General features: G+C 41.1%; 1 protein-coding gene across 12 annotated transcripts in view; it reads left to right on the top strand.

The window, feature by feature from the left end:
* The window catches only part of shot (dystonin-like protein short stop), a 1374398-nt gene that overhangs the window by 1315246 nt on the left and 46845 nt on the right, over window positions 1–12307 (top strand). For 11 of the 12 annotated variants that reach the window (XM_067773043.1, XM_067773042.1, XM_067773040.1 and 8 more), the window contains one exon: window positions 10100–10373. In XM_067773043.1, the coding sequence (XP_067629144.1) occupies window positions 10100–10373 (274 nt within the window). Of the gene's footprint in view, window positions 1–10099; window positions 10374–12307 lie in introns of those variants that run through there. The other variant, XM_067773035.1, reaches the window with a different exon arrangement.

Here is a 12307-nt window from a genome sequence, read left to right as displayed (position 1 = left end):
AAACCTCTTATGTTTACTTGGCAAATTATAAAATAAAATAACATCAATCTACATGCTACACGCAATCATATTGGCCACGTTATGATAGACGGACGGCATGACTCCAGTGTTTTAGATGAGTGCAGGATCCGAGGACCTAACATCGACTCCGACCATTATCTCGTCGCAGCCAAAATATGCGCCCGCCTCTGCGCGACTAAAACCAAGAAGCAAAAAACACAAGGAAAGCTAGACGTCGAAAGGCTGCAATCGCAACAGACTGCGTATGATATCGCAACTCGACTCTCACACCTGCTCTCTGAGAGCACAACTCAACCCGACATAATGCAGAAGCAGTGGGAGCATATCTTCAAAGTGCTTCGTACTCACGCCGAGGAAAAAATTGTTTGCTGGCTACCACGGAAAAAGTTAGGTTAGGTTAGAGTGGCCACCGGTGCGAGCACCAGTGCACCTCAGACCCATAAAGATCCCGTTGTGATACCACGTGAATCTCTCTTCTACTCAAACCAACATGTCGATTCAGCGAACGTTTCTAAGGTTCCGCCTTAGCCAGATCAAAAGGATCGTCAAATAAGAGATATCCCAGAGATTTCTTCCACTTGTGCCAAAGAGCAGCACAATCGCACATAAAATGCTTTACTGTTTCTAACCCCTTTTCGTCTTTGCTGCTCCTACAGTAGTCATTATAGGGAGCACCCAGCCGTTGTGCATGCCAGCAGATTGCTATGAGTTCGGTTATAAGTCCAACCACCAGAGATATGTTCCCCCTTCCACCAAGAAGCAGACTACTCGTGCGCCTTGCGTCCCATTCAGGCCACACGAGCTTAGTGTGGTAGCAGGATTCAAGATTGCTTCATCTCACACCCGCTTCCCTAAGGAAAATCTCTTTCAAAATGAGAGTACAGGTAGCGAGCGGTATGCTCAATCCCTTCCAGGACGACGAACGTGGAACAGATTTGCCCCCTCTTGCAAGTTCGTCAGGCATCTAATTGCCTGGTATATCCGAGTGTCCAGGCACCCATACCAGACTAAGGGAAATTTGCTCAGCGACCTCGTTAAGAGATTTGCGGCACTTCTCTATTATCCTAGACATTCCATGTGACCGATCCAAGTGCTTTTAGTGCAGCCTGGCTGCCAGAGTAAATAAAAATTTGTTTAAAGCCGTGAACAAACTTTCTCAGGTGATCAACGACCTCGTTAATAGCAACCACCTCCGCCTGAAAGACGCTGCAATGCTCGGGTAAGCTAAAGGATAGATTCCACCCTAGTTGAGGTGCAAAGACACCGCTACCACCTTATTATCCAGTTTGGCAGAATATGGCTCATGTCCCGCTTCTTCTTCAACCAATAATCCCCATCCGGGATAACAACCTCGAACTTCATATGGAAAAAGACAGTTGGAGCGCAATAGTCCGACGAAGGAGAATCCAGATTCTTAAGGATGGCTGCATGGCGATCCACATTTTCCCTCCAGCCGGATAAATCCTGCAGCCGCAGAGCAGAAGGGGCCACACATTGCTTGGCCATTAAATCTATTTGCAAAACATTAAAAAGAGTGTCCAGCGCTTTCGCAGGGGTGGTGCGCAGGGCACCCACAAGCAGACTAGAGCACTTCTTTGTACCTACTGGAATACCCTTAGGTTTGATTTAGTATCTAAGCTTGTCCACCAGACCAATGCCCCATATAAAGAGATTGGTCTAACCACAGCATTGTATAGCCACAAGGTAATATCCGGTGATAGTCCCCATTTTCGCGCAACAGCTCCCCTACAGCTATACAGTGCCACCGTTGCTTTTTTCACACGCTCTTGAGCGTTTTCCCTCCAAGATAGTTTCATATCCAAAATTACTTCTAGGTTTTGGCAGAGTCCATCAGCGTCAGGGTAAAACCCCCTAGCTCTGGCACCTGCAACGCAGGTATCTTATATTTCCTGGAGAACGAAACCAGTTCAGTTTTGGCTGAATTGACCAATAGATCTTTACTTCAGGTCCAGCTCTCCACTAGTCTCAGCTTAGTTTGCATTAGATCGCATAATGTGTACCGAAACTTCCCGCTAACTAGCAGCGCGAGATCATCTGCATATATTATCTGCGATTACCTTGCTGCAACCGACCTTCTCAAGAAGAACCAAGAGCTTATTAAGTATGGCAACCCATAGAAGTGGAGAAAGTACCCCACCCTGTGGGATACCTCTCCGTATGTGGTTGGCCACCGTTGAACTTGCCGAGTCGGGATGAACCTTTCTTCGCAACAGTAACAGCTGAACGAGTTTCACTAGCCCTGAATCTTCCGCGGAACGTTATTGAAAGCTGACCCTCACTAGGTTAGGCACCTTGACGTTGGTGTGAGGGCTTAGCCGATCTCCATAGCGCCCGACTATGAGGCGGAGCTGTCTAGGACTGGCATCTACGCCGTTTCGCCTCATAGGAGGGTGGCGGGATGTCGGTGACCAAGAACTGCCAACCCCCCAATCCAGGGTGTTATGCGGACCGTGCCTATTGGACGATTTGCAGCCAGGGGATAAATTCTGCTGTATTCGAACGGAGCCTTCCCGATACCGGGCCACTCACACTTCGATCACGGAGCGAGATGTGCTGGGCTTGGTGACCAATACCAAGATCGAATGGGCAGTGAAGACTTTTTCTAAGTTTAAATCGCCGATCCCAGATGGTATATTTCCGGCCATGCTACAAGTTTCAAGTAGAGCGGTCGTGGATTGGCATAAAATAATATTCGATGGGTGCATAAGACTGAATCATGTACCGCACTCTTGGAGAACTGCTCGTGTAGCCTTCCTACCAAAGGCGGGGAAGATCCATCACGTGTATCCCAAAGACTATAGATCCATTAGCTTAACATAATTTCTGCTCAAAACCTTTGAGAGGCTGATAGATGTGTACATAAAGCCAACGTGGATGAAAAGCTGCACTCCACAACACAACATGCGTACACCAAAGGCAAGTCGGTAGACACCGCACTGTATAGGGTGGTAATAAGCATAGAGAAAGCCCTGGAATATAAGGAATATGCTCTAGGAGTCTTCTTAGACATTGCCGGAGCTTTCAATAATGTTTCTAAATGGGCAATTATGGATGGTCTTAATTACATTAAAGTGCATCCAGCCTTAACGAAATGGATCGGCTGCATGTTAAATTGCAGGAAGATTACATCGCAATGGGAACTGTACGAGTCCACGAAATCAGTGGACAGGGGCACGCCGCAGGGGGGCGGGGGTGCTATCACCTCTGCTGTAGACGCTGGTCATCAACCAACTGCTCAGGCGATTCGATGAGGGGCTCGTAACACTTACGGCTTACGCGGATGACGTTGCAGTTGTCATAAGTGGAAAGTGTCTGGAGAGGGTGAAGAAGGCCTCAACGGCATTCTATGCATGTAAAAGAATGCTGGGGTGTACGTGGGGCTTATCGCCCTCTCTTTTTCATTGGGTTTTTACAGCGATTGTAAGCCCTATTCTATACTATGGAGTTCTTGTTTGGTGGAAAGCCACACAAAAAACAACATACATCAAAAAATTAGAGGGGGTATGCAGACTATCGATGCTTAGCATTACGGGAGCCCTGAAAACAACCCCGACGGCTGCACTGTATGCCATTCTGCACATTCCACCTGTAGACCTTGTAGCAAAGAACATAGGATTAACAACCGCAACCAGGCTCGGTGCCTCGGGGCAACTTGAGCGCCGACCATACGGCCATAGTAGTATAGCGTCATCAATCAAAAGACGAAAAGACTACCTGATTCCCTATCTGCGCTTCGAGAGAGATCTTAAGGCCACAATAGAGGTGGATGATTGGATGGTACACAGATGGTTCCAAAGTAGTGGAAGGAGTAGGGTCTGCAGTATACTGTGCTGATCTGGAAATAAACAGATCGTACAGGCTGCTAGATTACTGTAGCGTTTTCCAAGCGGAAATATAAGCCGTGTCCAAAGCAGTAGAAACACTGGAAGAGAATAGCTTAAGCTGCAACCGTGTTAACTTTTATATAGTCAAGCAGCCATTAAGGCAATATTCTCGCATAGTACAGCATTTAAATGCGTATTAGAGTGTAAGCAGTCTATGGAGAGAATAGGGACAGGGAGAAGCATACATCTATATTGGGTCCCAGGGCATATGGGAATGAAAAAGCAGATGGGCTAGCTAAAATGGGCGCATCCCTTCGTCCCAATTAGAAGGAAGTGCGGGTTGGAGGAGGAAACGATTGAGCACGTTTTGTGGTCGTACCCTGCGCTTGCCTGGCTCCTGACTCTAGCTATTAGGAGTGATACAGCTGTCAGATCTAGCAACAGCAAGTGGCTTAAGTCCTAGAAAGCTTCTTATATTTGCCAAGAGGACGGAGTTATTTTATAACATAGGTCCTGGTTTTTAATAGGGGTTTTCAGTTTGGTCGTTAAAACAAACTTCTGGTAACACTACGGAGTTCTTCAGTCTATGTGAGGTCCTCATGGACCGGCTAGTTTAACCTAAGCACCTTGGCAGCGGTCCCAGTACCTGCATTGGTGCCGGTCTATTTGGTTGAAATATTAATAAGCAATCCGCGCATTTCTTCATGAACCCTTCATCGTCTCTGTCTATTAGTGGCTACCACACATTTGATCTAGGTTTCCACGCTTCATGGCTCCCCCGGGTTCCTTTATGAGATTTGAAGGTTTGAAGCCTCAGGAGCCTTCTCTCTATATTCTCAGCAGGTTTGGACATGGGGTTTGAAAATCGCCTCTAGAGGTTTATGATCTGTGACTAGTTCAAATTCCAGCCCCATCAAGTAGTTCTTAGGAATACCTCTGAACACCCATACGAGGGCTAGACTCTCTTTCTTAGTTTGTGAGTATCTCTTCTCCGTATCAGACAAATTCTTACTTGCAAGCTATATAATCTGTACCTCATTGTTGTTATCGAAGTATCAAAGTATACAAGATTTGATATATTCGGCATAGCCTCCTTTAGTATTTCAAACGAGTTTTGTAGATTTTGTTCCCAACTAATTTTATTCGCCCTACATATGCTACTAGACTTAAGAAACTCCGAAGCTCTTCTTTAGATTGTGCGGCTCGATCATTTGTTATTGTACCTATCTTATCGGGATCCGGTGCTATGCCTTCGTTAGATAGAGTGCCCTAGAAATTTGCGTGTTTTCACCTTCCAAACATTCTTCTCTTCATTCATTATCAAGATGTTTTCTTTGACAATGTCTACCATCCTTCTGACAGCTTCGTCCTGTTCTTTTTCCATTTTACCAAACGTGATTATATTATCAATATAATTTAATGCATTCTTACACGAAAAAAATAGAGTCCCTATAACCCGCTGGAAGATCTCGGGAGCTGAATTGATTCCAAACAATTATCATTTGTATAGGAAAAGTCCCTTATGCGAAATAAAGGTGGTAATGTACCGGGTGGATTCATACCCATTTGAGGTCAACTCTTGAATAGAATTTGGCCCTGGCCTTAGCTTGGTCATAAATTAGTCAAAAGTTGGGAGTCGGTAGTTTTCGTGCCGTATCGCTGGGTTCGCTTTTCGCATGTCTATACACAGCCTTATTTCCTCCTTTTTATAGGCAATGACTATCAGAGATACCAATTATGTGGGTCCTGAAACGGGTTGGATAATATCTAGTGTAAGCACCTCGTTGATCTATTCTTCTACGTCCTTCTCCAACGCTATCGATATGCGTCGGCTGTTGCACCGGTTTTACTGTATTATCTATGGCTAGCTTGATTTTTTGTCGTGTTATATCCTGCGTGATTTCGTTGATATTCGATTGGCAGTGTTATTCACCGGCTTTGAAAGCATTGATTTAGAAATCTGTTAGTACAATTGGCAGGTATCCACTATCTCTGCCAGACTTTGTTCGTTTTCTAGTAATTTTTTTCTTTAAGTCCATTGAAGCCCATGAGTCTATAATTTTAACTTTTATGCAGATTTCTGTTATTTCCCCTGCCGCATTGCCAAACTCACACTTTGACACCTGATGTCGGATGCGTAACAAATACTTGTTGAAGTTTTCACCAGCGATCGGTGACAGGAGACGAAACAGTTGTCTCTAAAGCAGACGTCGGCAAAGACTGGAACAATTCTGCGCACTCAATTCACACGTATTCTTTTTCTCTTTAATTTGTTTTAATTTAGTAGTCGCTGAGCATTTGGCGCAGTAAAATCGATTTTGTGCGTCGGAATGTTGACGAATGTTGTCCATATGTATATTAGGAGTACATGCGCTATCATTACGCTCTCACTAACACATCTGCATTTTCATTTTACCGATGTCTGCTCTAAAGCAGGTATCGGCAAATTGGAAATGCAGATATGTTAGTGAGAGCGCGATAATCGCGCACATCACTTGATACATCGGTTTGCTTGGTTCATTCGCTTATTAGCAAGCAACAAGACAAAGTCGTTTGTTATTATATTTTTAATGCGCACAATGGGAAGCAAAAGCTTTATATAATTAAATACATTGGCGCATAATCATAGTCAAAATAAAATAGGTTTTAAATTTAGTTGCATCTTTTTGACATAATTTTCTATAAGCTATCTGTCAAAAAAGCAGAAACTAAATTTAAAACCTATTTTATTTTGACTATGATTATGCGACATTGTATTTGCGCAAAAGGGTTGGTCAACATTAAATATTTTTCGCTTGTGCGCATTGAAAAAATTAACAAACGATCTTTGCTTGTTGCTTGCTAATAACATTCGTCAACATTGCGAGCGACGCACACAATCGATGTTGCTGCGCCAAATGATCAGTGACTACTAAACTAAAGAGAATAAGAATAATAAATTGAGTGTGCACAATTATGCCACTGAATGCCGAAGCCTGCTCTAAAGAATAGAGTTACGCTTTGGAGAAAAATGTTCGCATAATTCAGCCAGTACTTAAAACTTGAAAAGAGTCTGTTTCCTCGTCTCCTTTGACAAATGCTCCAGGAATACTAAAGGCTAATTCTTGTAGTTGTGGACCTCCTAAATGCAAAACTTTGTTCTTTTTTTTTCATATCATTTATGTATATATTCGGCCTGAATGTATAAAGAGACAGATCAAAGCAACTTTTCCCATTCAGAACGTATTAGTGCTTCGTCCATGTTATCACAAAAAATTGTACGAATCTCCATTTTCAAGAAGGTATGGTATGCCTTTCTTTTGTTGTTGAGGTTATATCACCCTTAATCTCGCTGACAAAGTTAAATTTGTCCAATCAGTTACTTCAACTCTGGGAGATTGTATTCGTTAATGTCTGCTCTGAATCAGAATTCACATTGCAATCGTGTATACATGTTTACACCTACATACGTTTATTCATCTATACACGGTTACATATACATATACGTACTTGAATGCATAATTTAATGCGCTTGCTTTGAAGCACTGATGACCTGATATGAAACTTCTCGCTCTCTGAGAGCGCGTGAAAATGTGCATTTTTTATAACATCGGCCATAGATGCCATTATGCTCAAAATCAAATTTGGGCATTTCAGAATAACTTTGGGGTATTTTCCATGGTAAAGGTTTAATTTATGATTTTCACCGAAAATTTACTCAATATTGTCAAATTGGATATCAAAAAACTCGAATTTTTGTCAGGATTACAAATCCGAAGAAAAAATAACTCCTTTTCACCCGTGGAAAATGTATCAGTGACAACACCTTTCATTGAAGGGCTGCACACGAAATGGGTTTTGGTAGCAACTTCCGATTGATATAAAAGTCAGCTTCTTAGTCTTCGCATTGATGTAAATGGATTGCATAAAGGCCATGTTTTTGTGGAGCGTTGCGACATTCCATTTTTGACAGCTGAGATAAATTGTAGGTATACGTATATTAACGCAACTTGTTTAATTAATAGCCTTTTGCGGACGACAACGCAGATACTTCACCAAGTGATATAATGTCGTAATTTCTTATACATTTTTTGCGTTTTTTATTATATGTGGATATACATACAACTCTATAGCCATCTGATTTCAAGCCCCATTCTTGGAAACGAATGAACTTTTGTTTACAATTGAATGAAGAGACAGCTGATTTCAAGCCCCATTCCTGGAAACGAATTGAGAGAGAATGAATGTTTCGTATCAGTCATCAGTGCTTTGAAGTTTATTCCATTTCCGAATTATTGGATTCGTCGCTCTTATTTAATATATGTCCAAAATTAAACGGCCTTCTTTGTGTATTCTGCCAACGTAAAGTGGCCAAGTAGGCCAAAACCATCACACTTCCACCGCCATACCATAAAGTTGCCTTAAGATTTTTATTTTTGAATTCTGAAATTGTTTGGCTTATATAGCATGATTAAAATGTGGTGTAACGCAAATACAGAGCTTAAAAAGCAATTTCAGAGCTCAAAAAAAAAATTTGAAGGCAACTGTATGGTATGGCGGTGAAAGTGTGATGGTTTTGGGCCTACTTGGCTGCCTCTGGAGTTAGCAAAATAACTTTCTTTGATGGCTCAATGGACACAAATTTGTATTTAACCTTACGAGAGACAATTTGTTGCAAAGTGTCCCTAATTTAGGTGTACGTGATCGATTTCCCAATAACCAAGACAAATTCCCTTAACACAAATCCGGGATTGTGCAGACATGGGTAATATGGAACTGTCGACACCTCATGAATCCACATCCACAATCTTTCGCCTTAAATGTCATTAAAAATTTGTGGTAAATTTTAGAATCGGCTATATGGCAAAGGCAGATTAGTAAGATTAGCGATTTAAAAACTACTCTTGTCGAAGAAAGGCATAAGATACCAAGCGAACCCGCTGAAAAACTAATTGCATCTATGGAAAACCATCTTGAAGATGTTATTTGAAAAAAGGTGGTCATACGAGGTATTAAACTAAATAACAAAGTAATTTTTTCTAAGGCAGGGCGAAGTGCACGAAATAAGCTGTGGCTTTAGTATAATTTTACTTTTTATTAAATAATTGGCACAAACGTGTAAACACATGAAAATTAAGTATTTGTTCAAATAAAAGCATATTTTTATTAAAATTGTGCATTTTAATTTTTTCGACACCGTCACTAGTTTCCTTTCTATATAGCTCAATAGTTTTTTTCTCTAGCTGCACGAAATAAGCTGTGAGTCTCTGTATTAGGTTAATTGCACAATCAAATGAACTTTCTTTGCACTAACACAATCCAATGTTCCACAGCTCTCAAAATCTGAAACGAAATCTGTACACGTTAAATAGCTCGAAACAAGAGTTTATCAAGACTTCGAATGAAATAGTTGTAGTCACCATATTTGTTCTGGCAACCGCCATTTGGCTTCTGCCAATTCGTGCTTGCAAAATTTTCCAATCACAAAATTAACAAATCGGTGTCTCTTGATCTCATTGTCGTCGCCACTGTAATAACCCACCTGTTGTAATATTCCTCTTGATTCGAATAAAAAACATATGTATAATGTTATTAATGCTGAGTATATATTATTAATTATTAGATATCAAAAATCTGCTATCGGACTGCTGTGTAAAACAAGTTTACTGGAAATGAGTTCACCACAATTTATCAATTTTATATTGTCGCGAACGTAACGCTATTTTTAGACCTTTCCTGGGCTCTACCAATTAGTTTAGTTAATTTAGTTTGTCTAACTTTATATCTTACTCTTCTTGCAGTTTTTTGTACGTATAATAATCCAATCATTACTTTGCCAGTGTTCTTTAAACTTTTTTCTTTAATTTATTAAAGTTGTGTACAAAAGTGTCGCGACCGTAACATTGTAAACTGCCAGATAGTAGGTAGGTAAAAGAATAATCTTTGAGAATAAATTGTAAGTGTTTTTTGATATCACTATCAAATGGCGTGAAAATGTTTAGAATCGGTCAAATTTTTTTTGAAAAATAAAATGCTTTATATGAAAGCTGATCTGCTATAACATTTTTGTTGTTGTTCCCCTTCTCATTTTTTGTTTTTTATTGCAGAGTTTTAGGTATCCCGGGTTTGTTCCAAATTTTTTTAAATCCTTTTATATTCTGATAGAGTATGAAACATACACATACTCGATGCTGTTCTTTGGACGCATTTGAATATAATTCTCATAAATCTCTCGTAACTATTATTTATTAAAGGTCCGCGAACGATCAGTACGCTCAATACCTATGACGCGTCCATCCCGGTCATCTCAATCGGCTTCTACTCCCGATTCTCTCAGTGATAATGAGTTCAGTCAACCAGGAACTTCAGGCCGATACACCCCAAAAAAGGTCGCGTATAACAGTACTCGCAGTGTTGTAACTCCTTCCGGATCGCGTACAGGGTCGAAACCTAATTCACGTCCGTTGAGTCGGCAAGGCTCTAAGCCATCTTCCAGACACGGATCAAATCTATCTCTGGATAGTACAGGTATGTATTGACATGAAATTCTCACAGTTTAATTGAATTTAGCCCGTAGCACTGTAGTTTACTAAACAAAAAATTTGTTGGCGGATACAGTGGGGTATGAAAAAGAACTATTAGTAAGAGTAGTTATGATAATCACGCTTTGTACTAACAATTAACAGAACGCGCTAAACTACCGGCAGTTTGATGTAAGCTTAGAACCTGTTCTAATATCCTTACCATTATTTTTATTGGCAGAGCAATACTCACGTTTAAAAGCCAAATTCCCTTGAAACTCAGTGTGAGCCACATAGTTCACCTTTGCCGACATATTTTTCAAACACAAGGCAGTGCGTAACTTCAGAACAAAAAACTATTGTCCATACCCTGCCAGTATTTTCTATCGCGCAAGTTACCTATTCGATACATTTCATGAGAAATGAACGCCAGAGATCGCCGTTGTTTCGAGTTCTTAAATCAGCATTCGGGAGGAACTGTTTCCCCAAAGCGAAACGACATGTATGCCCCTCGACTCAATTGGATTGTAATCAAAACAACTCAACTTTAAAATAACTTAATTCTTTTTTGGATTTTTTTGGGGTTCTTAATGGTTAAGGACCATCAACATCGATAACACTCCCCAAAAACTTCGGAGAGTGTCTTTATCGTTAATACGACAACAGCATAAACGGCCTCTTTTATGATGAAAGACGACCTTGCGATGAGCCTGCGGTGATACAAATTTTCGTCCTGCGAGAGTCCTAAAAAAACCAAAATCGAAATGAAATACTACATATATACGTATCTGCCGAATGTCTTTTCACTCAAAAATGACCTTAACCCAAATTAAATCGCGTAACTCGATTTCTGGTCCCCTACATATAACTTGTTTCTTTCCAATAATAAACGCTTTAACAAGCCATGCAATTCTTGCCTTTGAAAATATTAATAAACAAAGAAGGTGACTTGAATTAATTGCACATCTAACTTCTACACATATATGTTAGGTTGAACTGGTTGGTCAATAAAGACCTCACATAGACTGAATGTGTCCATAGTGTTACCAGAATTTGTTTGGCGACCAAATGAAAGAACCCCAATCAGGTGCCAGGACATATGTTATAGAATAACTCCGTCCTCTTGGCAAATATTAGCAGTTTTCTAAGACCCAGCACTAAGCGAGTGTAGCACCCTACTTTGCCAACTCATCGGCCTTCGTTACCTTCTATCCCTTTATGACCGGGAACCCAGTAAAGAATTATGGTCCGGCTTGAGCGAAGTTTATCCAATGCTTCTTTGCATTCCAGGACACTGTGATGATGATTGATGAAGTACTTTGTGAGATTATTGCCTTAATCGCAGCCTGACTGTCAATATATAAATTCACGCGATTTCAGCTTAAACACGCTTCCTCCAGAATGTCTGCTGCTTTCTTCACTGCTATAATTTCCGCTTGAAAAATGCTGCAGCAATCTGGCAGCCTGTAGGATCTACTTATTTCTGGGTCGACACAGTAAACAGCAGGCCCAACCCCTTCCATTAATTTGGAACCATCCGTATACACTTCTATAGCATGTTCTGCCATTTCTGCACCCCGGCACCAACCCTCAAACAAGAACCCCGTAGTAAAGTATGGGTTTGACAATTCCAAATACCCAATGAGAGATTTTGGGTGATAGGCCCCACGTGCATCCCAGCATCCTCTTGCATGCATAGGGTGCCGCGGAGGCTTTCTTCACTCTCTCTTCTACATGGAGTTTCCACGACAACTTACTATCTAGTATAACTCCTAGATACTTTGTGCTATGTTTTTCTTGCAGAGTTACTCCTCCAAGCTTAGGCTTAGTCCAATTAGGGATCTTATACTTCCTAGTAAATAATACTTGATCGGTTTTTCCACGTTGGCGGTTTACCCGATTCCAGATGCCCAGGCATGTACATCCTGAAGTGCCTGATCC

The sequence above is a fragment of the Eurosta solidaginis genome, chromosome 3 (genome assembly GCF_040869045.1).
Source record: "Eurosta solidaginis isolate ZX-2024a chromosome 3, ASM4086904v1, whole genome shotgun sequence".
Taxonomy (NCBI): Eukaryota; Metazoa; Arthropoda; class Insecta; order Diptera; family Tephritidae; genus Eurosta; species Eurosta solidaginis.
This window is presented reverse-complemented; position numbering and strand designations above follow the sequence as displayed.